This window comes from Zonotrichia leucophrys, chromosome 1 (assembly GCF_028769735.1).
Source record: "Zonotrichia leucophrys gambelii isolate GWCS_2022_RI chromosome 1, RI_Zleu_2.0, whole genome shotgun sequence".
NCBI lineage: Eukaryota > Metazoa > Chordata > Aves > Passeriformes > Passerellidae > Zonotrichia > Zonotrichia leucophrys.
In genome coordinates this window covers 6,201,359-6,214,975 of record NC_088169.1, presented here as the reverse complement: position 1 = coordinate 6,214,975, position 13,617 = coordinate 6,201,359, and the positions used below count along the sequence as shown (strand labels likewise).

Sequence of the window (13,617 nt, the reverse complement as noted above, 5' to 3'; positions counted from 1 at the left end):
CCGGCTCGCCCAATGGAGACATCCCCTCGGGGTCTCCAGCGGCCCGACCACCCCACAGATCACAGAGTCATGGAGGCTGAAAAAGAACCCCTGAGATCATCGGGGCCAGCCGGTGTCCGGTCACCACGCTGCGGACCGGCCCTTGGTACTGGGTGCCGCGTCCGTCCTGGATGGAGGGGCCGGAGCGAGACACAACACCTGAGGTGCGGCCTCACCTGTGCCCCGTACAGAGGCACAATCGCTGTCCTGGCCCTGGTGGTATTGCTGACACCAACCAGATGCCATTGCCCTTCTTGGCCACCCGGGCACAGCTGGCTCACGTTCAGCCTTTGCTGAGCAACACCCCAGGTTCTTTTCCTCTGGGCAGCTTTCCAGACTCTCCTCAGCTTGGAGCTGCAGGGGCTTGCTGTGCCCCAAGTGCAGGAGCCAGCAGCTGGCCTTGTGGAACCTGCCACCACCCGGTCCTTCCATTCCAGCCTGTCCGGATCCCCCTGCAGAGCCTCCCTGCCCTCCAGCAGATCAATCCTCCCTCCCAGCTTGGTGTCAGCCCTGGAGCCTCCAGCCCCAGCGGCGGCACCACGGCAGGGCCGGGCTGCAGCTCCCCGCAACCCGGTATTGTCCCGGCATTGTCCCGGCATTGGCACGGGGTTCTCCTGGTGTTGTCGCGGTGTTGGCCCAGTGTTACCCCGGTGTTTTCCCGGTATTGCCCCAGTGTTATCCCGGTGCTGTCTCGGTATTGTCCCGGTGTTATTCCAGTGTTATCCCGGTATTGTCCCAGTGTTATTCCAGTGTTATCCCGCTGTTGTCCCGGTATCGTCTCACTGCTACCCCAGTGTTATCCCGGTGTTTTTTCCCGGTATTGTCCCACTACTACCCCAGAGTTATCCCGGTACTGTCGCGGGGTTCTCCCGATGTTATCCCGGGGTCGCTCTGGGCGGGGCTGGGGGCGGAGCCCAACAATCAGGCCACGCCTAGACCACGCCCCATAACACACCTACCCAATCGGAGTGGACGCTGTCACATTGGGGGCGTGGCCATAGCGGGTCCCTTCCCGCCCTCACGCCGTCCCGTCCCCCCGCGCCCCGCACGACGCCGTTGTCGCCGCTGTCGCGATGTGGCGCAGCGCCGGCCTCGCTGGCGACGCGCAGGTATCGCGAGCGGCCCGGGGGCGCTCGGGGCTGGCCCTGAGGCCCGGCCTGGCCCGGGTGTCCGTGCGGGCGTGGGTGCCCCGAGGAGCAGGAGGAGCGGGGCTTGTGCGGTGCTCCTGGGCCTTGCGGGGCCCTGAGGGGGCGATGGCGGGGCCGCAGGGGAGCGGAGCGTGGCGGGGGCTGCAGAGGCACCCTGGGCTGGTGGGGGGTGAGTGAGGAAAGGGCTGGCAGTGGTTCCTCTCTGGGGGCTGTGCCCTGTTCGGCAGGGAAGGGGGTTCCCGTCCCTGGGCTCACCAGCCAGGACATGATGAGCTCAGGTGCGTTGCTGGGCGACTTCACCCCTGTGAAAGATCTCCGTGAAGTCAAATTTCCTATTTCCAGGCACCTGCTGTTACTGTAAGGTCTGGACAGAAAATTCCTGTTCTCCCCTGTCTGTATTTAACCTACTCCTGCAGTGCAAAGAGATGTGGAGAAGCTGCTTAAACAGAGAGAATAAAACTTGTCTGCTGTAACAGCAGTGCTGCAAAGACCTCGCTTACAGTGGGAACTGCAAAGGAGACTTTTCTCCTTGCTGCATATTTCATATCTCAGCACCAGTGATTCCCAGCTCTGGTTCAGCTTCTGCTAGTGAACAGAGCTATTTTTATGTACCATATTTTGCTCTGTGATTCTGAGCCATGCTGAATTCTCTCTATCATTCATGGTTGCTGACACACAGATGGCATTCCCCTAAAGATTCCTCTTCCCATGTGTTTGTTCCACACTTTCTTGAGACCTAGATGGGTGGGATTTTTCTAGAGCCATGTCATGTGGTGCTGCTTGGCCTTATGAACCTTGCCATAGATGCAGCTTAGAGCTTAGAGTTCAAAATAAAGCAAAATCTTTCTTCCATACCATCATTACAGCTCTGAACCTGCAGAGGTAGGACTGACCTGTCCCAAAAATCTCAGGATTTGAAAGACAGCTGGGAAAGAAATAGAATAGGAAGCAAAACTGAGAGGAAATGTTCAATCTGAGGAAGTAGGGAAGCAGAAAGAATTGTAGGGAATGGTTGGAGAGGATGACTTCCATTTGTCTTGTGAATCTGCTCTTGAGAGGACTGTGGGGATGGCACATTTCCAACCTGTAGGAGATTTTTGTTTGTTAACCTTTTCCCTCTGGAATAAGATGTGATCCGTAAAACATCTCATTTTGTCCGCACTGTTCTCAGTGCAGTGCAAAGCAGTACTAAGATATAACTTTGCTTTCTGAAAGCATATTAAGTGATTGATGTTTTAGTCAAAACATGTTAAAACTTTATTATTGTTGGTGTGTGTGCATCAGCCTTTTTAACATCCAGCAGAGTGCACATGTATGTACATCAGAAATTGGACTTTATGGGGGTTTTTGTGCTCTGTAATTTTAAAATTAACCCACATTCTGTTGGAATGTTGAATGAAAATTATTCTGTAGCTATAGTTTTGCAGGAGAGGAAGCTAATAAACATTTCTGTCTTACCTTGGGATTAAATTGGGTTTAAACCCTAAGATTGGGTTGCAGATGGCTGCAAAAGATAAATTGGTTTGAAAACTACACTTTCCTCCAAAAGAGTTGTTGTAATTTAGGACTGAGGCTCTTGCAAATGTTTGAATTAATTAAAAAGCTGAGTGATCGTATCCTTTACGACAGTCATGAAACAACAGCTTGGTGTGTGCTGCTCACATTTTAAAATGTGTTAATTTTTGCAGCATTCCCAGATGCATTGCACACATTTTGGGTGAAGAAACACATGAAGAGAGGTAATGCTATTTACTTAAGGCCACAGTGGCAAAAATTAACATTACAGTCAAAGGGTCAACCTCAGAGACTTTTGGGTTTGATTGCTGGACAGATCTCATTGAAAAGTAACAAATTGCTGAAATGATGTCATAAGAGGAATATTTCTGTCCAAGAAAAGAAATTGAAGCAGAAAAGCACTATAGGACTGTAACAGTGTCTTTGTTTAGTTGTTGGTTTGTTTTTGTTCTGCTTTGTTGTTTTATTTCAGAAGGCTGAGACCAAAGAGGAATTCGTAAAAGTTAGGAGGAGAGATTTGGAAAGGCTGACAACTGAAGTTATGCAACTGAGGGATTTCTTACCCAAAATAGTAAATGGAGATATCCTGGGGACATTCCAGAAGCTGGATGCCATTGAATCAAGTGAGTAGCACCATCTTACAAGCTCTTGCAGTTTCTGCCAGAACTGCTCAGAACTAACTGTTGTGCTCCAGAAATAGCTGCAGAGTTTGTGGAGCTATTCCAGATTCAACTCTGTTGTTCAGTGGCTGCTTCAGTAAATTAATGTGTTTGTAGTGAAGAAAATTACAAGCTGCCTTCGGAATAATCAGACATGTCAAATTAATCTTTAGAAATATTTTACTGTGGATAAAAACATATGTAGTTCAGGCAGTAAGGGAAGCTGTATGAGGAACAAAAAGTGTTTTCCCTTTGAGAAAAGGCAAAAACATTTTGTTTTTCAAAAGGTGACTTTCACAGAAAAAAAAAACCCCAACAAAATAATGGTAAATTACAGTGGGTAAAAATTTGAAGGAAGAGTGAGTTAATCTTCTATTTGGCCTGTCTTGTTTTTTAGCTTGTATGCTTTACTAATAAAAAAATATTCTGTAATAAAATTCTTTTTATTGCTGTCCCCAAAATCCATTTTTTCAATGTTGGTTTTCTCTGTGCATTATTTTTTCCAAAAAGAACCCCACTCCCAATATGCCATAATAGGAGTCAGCTCCATCCCTGGTCTGTAGTTTTCCTGCAGCTCCACAATTTACCTGGATTTGGGTTTGCCTGAAAAGACATGGAACAATGAGAAAAATGAGATGGAACATGGAATGATGAGACACATTACAGAGTGTGTCTCTTCTAGAATACCAAGTGAGAAATGGAAAGTTAATTTGCAACAGGCAGCTAAGGAAAAGCAAGGCAGGGCCTCAAGGCCTGTGTCTGATAATGTCATATATTGGGGCAGAGCTTCCAGCTGCTTCAGTGATCCACTTTTTGGGGAGATCCTTCCATGTCTCAAGCAGTGGATGGGATTTGGAGGTGTTCTCTGTTGCGAGGCATCAGGGACTCTTTCCAGTTGTGTTAAGTGTTCAAGATCCTCAGTTAGTTTTTACCTACTTGTCTTGTGTTCAAGATCCTCAGTTAGTTTTTACCTACTTGTCTTGTGTTCAAGATCCTCAATTAGTTTTTACCTAGTTGTGCTCAAGATCCTTAATTAGTTTTTACCTTTTTGTCTTGAGATTCCTCTCCCTGATCCTTCTTACATTCCTTGTGCCAGGCGCCAAGGAGACACTGTCCATCCAGAGCAGGCTCATGGCATCAATATGGGGATTTTAAGACTCCTTGAAATGTTCTGGTGGCTGCCCAGAATTCTCTGGGTCCTCTAGGGCAGGACCTGAAGCTGAGACAGCTTTTGAATTCCCTGGAGTCTCTCTCCACAGTGGATGGAGATTTCTCTTGCAGGTGATGAGGTCATTTGTGTATTTATTCAGGCTCTGGCCATTGTCTGCCCCTACAACTGGACAAGTCAAGTGGGGATTTTTGCTCCTCCAGTCTTCCCCTACCTCTGCAGCATGAAATCAGGCAGGCTGGGAGCATACAAATCATTAAAGATTGGACATCATGGGGACACAAGCAGCCCTCACTCTCAGAATGCTGCTGTTTGCTACATACATGTGGCATGTGAAGCTCACAGGAGTCCTGGCAGCTCCTAGAGATATTTTTTCATATTGTTCTTACAGAAGCCTAAAGTGTGATTTGTACATCTCCAGACTTGCATCAGCTGTTGCAGTTTCCTGGGTACTTGAGCAGCAGAGTCTCCTTTCCCTCAAGAAGTGCAGATGACAGTCAGAGACTTTCAACACCCCTGACCCATTCAGTTGTGAGACTGATGGAGCCTTGAACAGCTTTGAGAAACCTTGAGATCTTTGCACATTTCCCTGGTGTGTGCAGGTCAATAGGACACCCATTTCCTGAGGCTTCCTGGGGATGATGTTTGAGATCTGAGCTGGCAATGCTCAGTGCAGCCAACTCCTGCTTTTCAGGCTGCTGTCAGGGTCTTCATTAAGATTTTTGTAATCGTCATTAAGATTACAAGAGTAATTGTTCATTTCTAAAAGAGGATTCTGTTCTTCTCAGGAAGAGTGCTTGGCCCCAGAAATCTTAGAAATACAGCTCCAGCAAGTTTTTGGTATTATTATGAATATGTTTAATGGAACTCACTCCACTTGGGAAGTGTTAAAAATAGCATTTAACATTGATCTGGCATTTGGATCAGTAGAGTTGGAGTTCCGTCACTTGTTGGGATTCATTCCTATTGTACTCAGTTCTCCACCTCCCAGAGCTTTGAGATGAGATCTCTGGTCCCGACAGTCTCCAGGCATGACCTGTAACTTTCTGTGGATGAGACCAAGTGTACCTCACATCTGAAATGGGGGCCTTCTCTTCTTTCCTGTGTCCAAAGTCTTGTTCTGCTTTGGAACCTCTACCTTGGGAGCAAATGCCACTTCTTCCCAGAGTCTGATTTACCACTGCAGTGGTGCAGTTACATATTTCTACTTTGTGTGAAGGTGCCACTTCAGTTTTTTTGTTGCTCACCCAAGTTGGTAGTAGTGAAAGCTGCTTCTTTCTCTTGAGAGCAAAGGCACAGCTGGGAGAGCTGACTGGGCATAGCAGGAGAGCTTCCACAAATGAGGAACAGCTAGAAGTAAGTCTATTTCAGCAGCTTCCACTATTGTCCTGTTTTGCCCCTTCTACGTAAAACATTGTGACACCTTAGAGGGTGTTGACACATCTTTCTTTGATCTGAAGCCCTTTAAAAAGTCCAGGTTGCATTGTGTTAACACTCAGTAGTCTTATTATTCCCCTTCTGGCTCAGGTTTGGTTCTGGGACCTTTGAAGTTTGCTGGTGAAGGATGTGGCATCTTTGTGTGTCTGCTGGCTGGATTCAGGATGGATCCATCCTCTCAAAGGCTGGAAGTGATTCTTCTCTTTCTGGAGAGCTTGTTTCCTTGCAGGAACAGAGATTTTCACTGGATGAACTTACCTGGCAAGGCTAAACAGGCTCTTGGTTTGCTCTAGGTAAGCAGAGAATGTTCTGCTCCTGCTCAGGACATCTTGCTGTCAGCTTCCTAGGACTCACACCCACACAGTCAGAAGTGCATGAGACTGAATTTTCTTCACTTGGCAGAAGGAAGTTTCTTGCCATTGACCAGAGTTATCCTCAAAAACTCAATTAATCCATTCCTCCCTTCATCCTTTTCCTTTGGACTGCAGATTGAAAAGAAGTGAGTTGCTCAGAGAGCATGTCCTGGCACAGAGATGTTTGTCAGCACTGAGCCTTTGCCTTGCCTCTTTCCTTTCTGCTAAACAGTGTTGCTGGCTTGGAATCACACAAGGGCTGAGTGGAAATATGTTCTGCTCTTCAGATAAATCAGCCACAAACAGCTTTTCTCCTTTTATATAGGCTACTCAAAGCAATGTGTGTATACTGAAGATGATAAACTTGTCAATTAGGACCAAAACAGGAAAGTATTTATTTTCAAATCATGTAGAATTACTAAACAGAATGCCACAAGCCAAGTTCTTTGTTTAATAAGAACATATTGGGATAATTTATAATGGTGTCTTTTTATGATAGAATTTGATATGATTTTTAGTAATTACATTTTAAAATGCTGTCACATGTTGGGGAAAGTATTTCAAGTATGTTAAGCTGTACACCAAACTGTCATGTTCAAGGGTATGGTGTTTGAAGTGGGGTGTAATTTATTTTTTTTAAACTAACCAAGGTTACAGTAGATGCTGTTTGGATTTTACTTTTTGGAACTACTTAAACATGTTTCCTTTTTTTCAGTATAAATACTAACCACCCAAGACTATGATTTTTTAAAGTAAAATATAATACACAGCTATTGTTAAAACTGTCCTTCAAAGAGAATTTTTTAAAACAGGCATTGTGCTGGTGAAATGGAATATTTTTAACTTGATTTCTGTTCACTAAAATAAAGTGCCTAAATTAGAATGAATTTCTGATAACATCAGAAATTTGATAACATCAGAAATTAATTTTATAAGAGAATCATAAAATTTGTTTGTAACTGACATAATGTTTAAATAGTTTATAATCATAGAATCACAGAGTGTGTGGGTTGGAAGGGATCTTAAAGATCATCCAGTTCTAACCTCATTGCCATGGGCAGGGACAACTTTCACTTGCCCAGGTTGCTTATCCCACTTTATAAATACTATTTAAAATATTTGGAATCGTTGCTTTTCATTCTTCCTATCCATGTAAGTTGTAAATTGTAGATTGAAACCCTCACTTTTGACTACTGTTGGTATTTTTCTTATGTTTTTAATATAGTCACTGACTTAGGAGAAATCTCACTCACAGAGTTTTCATGGAAACCAACATGAAAACAAAGTAGAAAACGGAGTAAATTTTTAAAAATCTTCTCAACCCTCAGTATTTAACAGCCAGAAGTGATTATTTTCAATCAGACGTGTTGGTTTCCTTTCTCAGAGCTGTAGGTTGTGAGATTCCCGTTTGGCCACAGGGAGGTGATCTCGCACAAGCAAACGGCTGAGGCACCTCAGTGAAGTCGCCCTTGGTGGATTTCTTTGCTTCAATGCAGGCCCGATGACCATAATGTGTTCCTTCTTTCTTTTATCTGATTTGTCCTGTCACAGGCCTGGAGAAGAAGGAGGAGGAGATGGAGCAGCTGAGGATGGATTGTGAGCACTTCAGGGCCCGTCTGGAAACAGCCCAGGCAGATTGCATGAGAGAGAAGAAGGTAGATGTGCTGCCAGGGTATTGATATCTGAGTGTTTGAGTTCTAATAACAAAAGCAGAAATGGCACACTTTTCATGTCATAAAATGAATCCTCAGTCTCAAAAACAATTTGGGATTTCTGTCCAAATAGTCATCCATATCCATGTTAACATGTTGAAGTAAAACACTGAGTATTTGGGAAGATCGTGGCATAGCTGGAATCAAAAGGTCCTTCACAGAATCAGTTCTTGTGAATTTAACATTGCTATAACATATTTGCAGAGAGGATAATAGGAAATAGTTCCAGCAGTGCAATGTGCAGAATGAAAGCAGCCTCTCTTGGTTTGCTGTGAGCTGTGTACCTTTGTGTAGTGTCAATAATCTTTCTCAAAGCACCTATTGATCCAATTGCCATGTACAGCTGAGACAAGGAGCAATTTCAGGGCTTCTCTTGCTCTGTCAATATTGTATTTAGTGATTATGAGAGAAGAGATTCTTAACAATTAAGGAATAGCAAAGACACTGGCTTTTCAGACTGTGGAGCCATTTGGGTTCAGATGATTCTATGGGAGAATCAGTGGTGATTATTTGCTGCCAAAGTTCATTTCCTTGGAGCCACCTTCAATAGTCAGCAGTTGGGGTTGTACAGCTGGCATTTGCCAGCCTTGGGATTGCACAAGGACAGATGAACCACAAAATTTACTTCATTTTGGAAAAGGAATAATGAAGAGTTCAGAAATGCACTTTCAGTGCATATCTGTGTAGACAAAACACTCTGGAATGAAGTTTGGTATGATGGAATAGTTGTCAATCTGGATATTCCTTATTTCAAAATAAATATCTTGTGTGACAGATGTTGTAGTTCAGCAGTAGGTACAGAGTTCATTTTGCTGTGCACTGAGGTTTTCAGTTGCAGGATAAAATCCCTGTAAAATTCAATGCTGATGCTTTAGATATTAATGAAGCAAGTCCCACCCGTGATTCTTGTTAATACTACAAAATAAAGAGGCAGGTGGTTTGAGTTTATGATTTCTTTTGGATGAGTTTTACTTAAAGCATGGATGGTTTACTAGGAGCAGTTGTTTTGGTGTTTCTGCTTAAAGCTCTTCATGTCTTTGTTGTTGTGCAGTGTGTGGCAGTTGTGTGACTGGGTTCTGTTAAATGCCAGTGGATTTATTTCAGTGGATTGTGCTCATGATGTTGTGAAGTCCTTTAGCTTTCAGGATACAACAAGGTGGTGTGTGTATATGAGTGACTTTTGTTCCTGTTAATCACTTTCCTGGTGTTTCTCATTTGGTTGCTGTTCTGCTCTAGGCATCCTTGTGTAGAGTTTCTGAATTATTTTCTACATATTTATCTTCTGAAGGAGAAGAAAATTATTCACTGAAACAAACATGGAATAAATGCATTTCTGGTTGAGCAGTGTCCTTTTCTGAGGCCGTCATAAATCAACATTTTGCATTCCAAATTCTCTGTGCAGAGCTGTATCTCTGGTTAGGGAATTGCTGTGCTTTCTGAACCTGAGCAGAACTTGAAGTGCAGATGTTATTCTTGGCTGATGTCTCCTTTGTCTGCCTTTTTGCAGTTCCATACTTGGGCACTGCTGTGTTCTTGTGCCTTGACCTTTTCCTGAAGGTGGTGGTGTTGCATAGCACAGGGATTGCTGGGTGGTGTGAGCCCTTAGGAGTGTTGCTTCCAGCCAGGTTATTTGCTTTTGCAGGCTCTGTTTATTTTCCTGCCTCTTGCATGTACTATTTTGTTTTCCTTGCCTCATTTCTTTGTTCTGGTGTTGCTTTTGATCTATTAAAATTCTGGCATTTTTTTCTGCTGGCTTTGCATGCTTGTAGGGGGATCTAGATTTGGTATTACTGGGTTTTATGTCTTACTCAGTATTAGCATCCAAATGCAAATAAAATGTATTAAAGATACATTTCCCTAAGACTAGGACAGTGTGGAAAAGACAGGGAGAATATAGGGATTAGGCAGGAAGATGCCTGAGGACATTTTGTGGATGCACATGGTGGCAGAAAAGCTGATAGGCCTGGCAGTGAGTCATGTAAAAGCTGGAATTTGGCTAATTTGCTTAAAAACGATCAAAGTATTAAGAAATAAGAGACTTTTCCTGGCAGTTTCTGCCTGTGGAAATCAGCAGCAAGTGTCAGTCTTTTGCCTGTATAGGTGAGAGAGATTCCAGAGAGTAAATACACCCAAAAGTCTGCTTGAGAAATTAAACTTGAACTTTACAAATCCTCATCTGTGTGTTCCATCAGCAGCAGTGCAAATCAGGCTGGTAGGTGTGACCAGGAGGTAGTTGGTGACAGGACACAGCTCTGTACTGTTTGACAACATATTATGTAAAGTTTCAGATGAGTTTACATTTCTATTCTTTACAAACCCTCAAGATGAAGCACTGAGGTGAACCCCAAAACCAACAAGACACTTAAAGTCTTGATGACAATACATGCTTGAACATCTTGTTCTGTTTAGCTACTTTCACAAATGACATAGAAAATATTTCTTCTTATTTCCCCATACTTCATCCTGACAGCCAACCACACTGGGAAGGCTGAGCTTAGGAAGGTGTTTTCTGCAGAGAATTTGAAAATATCATGTCTGTAAAATGGGCGGAGTAAAATCCTTCTGGTTTTGAACATTGTGCAATCTGTGATTCTTTCTTTTAATACTTGAATTAGCATCATTTTTCTGGACTGGCTTTGGTCTTTCCCTTTTCTTTAATACCACCCCACCAGGAGTTAGCTGGGAGCCCCCACCCACGCTGAGACACAGACTGCAGAATCCCTGCCTTGATCTCCCTGTCTGTGCTGGCTCTAAACCAAGAAGTGCAGCAGCTTTGCCACTCCTGTGGCAGCTGGTAGGAAGCCAGTGAGACCTACAATTCCTGCCCAATTCCATGATATCCTTCCAGCCAGCTTCCCATGTGATTGGAGAAAATTCTGCCAAATGGAGGTTGTGCTCTGGTTCTGTAGGGCTGATCTGTTCTCTGTTTGTGCTTTGTGGCAAGAACCACTGAGCAGCTCACTTAAGTGGTCATAGAATCATGGTGCCATGGAATAGTTTGGGTTGGAAGGGATTTTGGAGTTGTGTTACCTCATTCCAGCCCCACAACTTTCACTAGATCAGGTTGGTCAGAATCTCATGGATGCACATGAGTGAGTGGTGCCTCAGCTTTCTTGCAATGGAAGGTCCTCCAAACTTCAAACCTTAGGTGTGTTTTTTTGAGACTCTCTATTGCTTTACCACTGCTGCTCAGGACTATGCCAACAGAAGAGAGCTGGCAGAGACAACAATATTTATCCTAGATATCCAGCAACTCTTCCATGTTGGCTGGAACAGAAGCCTGTTTTGAAAAACAAAGCAACCCTCCCCTCCTGTAAGATGTTTCCTGTATCTTTTGGAAGGTGTCAGGGAAGGCTGGCCCCTGATGCTGAAATCCCTCTCTCCTGAAGAGACATGGAGCTGTTTGCTCAGGGGGAGATGTCTCCTGCCAGGCTCCTCTAGGTGCCACTCAGTCCCAGGGGGTCACTTGGTTTGACCTTGTGGACAGTTCCTGGTTCCTGTCAGCCTGCACTACTTAGAGACAGCTCAGGAGAGAAGGAATGTGTCTGCATCTGCTCTGGGTTACCCTCCCTTTTCAGAGATGGCCATGATTGTGTTTCTTGTTCTGTCCCTTAGCCTAGAAACTTGGTGTGGGAGACGTGAAGTGCAACCAAACTTTCCTTCCGCTGTTCCAGGAGAAGCTGGAGCTGCGGCAGCAGCTGAACGAGGCCAAGCAGCAGCTCCTGCAGCAGGCAGAGTATTGCACAGAGATGGGAGCAGCAGTGTGCACCTTGCTCTGGGGGGTCTCCAGCAATGAGGAGGCTGTGAAGTCCATTCTAGGAGGAGTAAGTATGGCAGGTGAATACTGACTCCTGGCAATGCCCTCAGGCCTTTAAGGCAAGGACCTTTAAAATAAGGTGGAACACACTTTAAGGATGAATTTCAGAAACTGTCTGGACAGCAAAAATGTTTTCTGGTTTGCATGTCCTTTGGGAACCATCCATTCTTGTTTAAGAAGGGTTGGAGCTCAGAAGTGTTATGAATAAATGCAGTAATTATTTCTTTTGTTACCAAATGAGGATTATCTGTTTGCCACCACACACAGCTAAACCGAAGCAAGGCTACAGTTAGCACAATATCTTCACAAACTAACAGAAGGAGAGAATAGTTCCTGGGCACATGCAGGAGTTTCCATGCCTGTGGAGAGCTTGGAGGAGCTATTTCCATGGAGAAAAGACAGATCCATTGATTCTCAACTTCTTTAAACCTTTCTGCTGCCTTAATACATGAATGACTCTTGGAAATTAAGACCCTCAGTGCTCATGAATCGTATTAAATCATCAATATTAAACATGGGCAAGTAGACTATTAAAAAAAAACAAAACCAAACCACAAAGCCAGAACAACAACAGTTAATGACAATGGTAATATTGCAGCTATCATGATTTCACTGCCAAGTGCAGCTGATGGAATTAGGAGGGACTAAGGAAACAAGCCTGATAAAAATGCAATTTTCATTCTTGACACAGCCAACATGAGAAGGAATTGCTGTATTTAATCTGAGTGAACTGATGCCGCAGTTTCTTTTGGCTTGACTTTTCAGCAGCATGATGAACAGCTGAGTGAATAGGATTAGTTCATTATAGTAAGTGGTAAACCAATGTGTTTGTAAGAGTTGTTCTAGTTGGGTGTTCCAAAACACAATTACAACTTTATATTGGATATTAGAAAGCTGTACAGTGATGCCTTATTAATGATAACTTCTGATGATTCCCAATCCAAGCAGCAGCAGCTACTAGGAAAAACATCTGTAAAACACTGTATAAAGCAGGTAAAATTTAAAGAACAAGGCTGGTTGTTGAAAGCAATCTTAAGTATTCATATTCAGTTGAACTAGTTAAAAACAAAACTGTTGCCTGAAGATTTGTTTGAAGGTAAAAAACCCAAGTGTGAAGATACAATACTTTGGGGCTTAGGTTGGTTTGAAATGCAAACTAGTAATTTCCAGCAGTCATTAAGGCCTGTTGAACTGCTCTACTTCTGGTGAAGATCAGAGCAACATTTGGGGGCATAATTTTCTTGGGATGGTGCATTTAACACTGTGAGAAACGTGCCTGGGCTTGAACCAAGACTCCTAGGAAAAACATAAATGGATTGTGTGGCATTGTGTCAACCACAGATTGGAACTGGCAGTGAGTCAGGTCATTAAAAGATGATGGAGATTTGTCATACAACATATTTGGTTTGGGTTATTTTGGGACAAGTTGTACAGCTTGTAGCTTCTTCCCTCCTCCCCTGAGAAGGTGCTGTAACGATGCAAATGCATGAGAACATCAAGGGTGCTTTGAAACTGTTGCTGATATTTAAGCACATGGGGAAGGTGGCATCAATTCAGAATCATGTCATGCCTTACAGAACAATGCCCAAGCTTTTTTCAGCCTTTGAAGCAGTACAGAAGTAGATCTTTCTTCCAGTCCTGTAATGCAAATGGATGAAATGTTAATGACCAATATATGTTTTGTGTCCATAAGGGTTGGGAAAACCAGAATTTAAGCAGCAGATTTGCAATGTGACACAGGTAGTTCTCAAGGCAATGGGGGAGAGATG

The 13,617-nt window shown here is 43.8% G+C and overlaps 1 protein-coding gene across 2 annotated transcripts in view; it reads left to right on the top strand.

Moving 5' to 3' along the window:
* Window positions 1-874: 874 nt before the first annotated feature.
* The window catches only part of HSF2BP (heat shock transcription factor 2 binding protein), a 33,118-nt gene continuing 20,375 nt past the window's right edge, over window positions 875-13,617 (top strand). Inside the window, exons 1-4 of one of the 2 annotated variants that reach the window (XM_064703243.1) lie at window positions 875-1,148; window positions 3,175-3,325; window positions 7,871-7,974; window positions 11,706-11,855. In XM_064703243.1, coding sequence (XP_064559313.1) covers window positions 1,113-1,148; window positions 3,175-3,325; window positions 7,871-7,974; window positions 11,706-11,855 — 441 coding nt within the window. In that variant the 5' untranslated portion in view covers window positions 875-1,112. The remainder of the gene's footprint in view (window positions 1,149-3,174; window positions 3,326-7,870; window positions 7,975-11,705; window positions 11,856-13,617) is intronic. The other variant, XM_064703293.1, reaches the window with a different exon arrangement.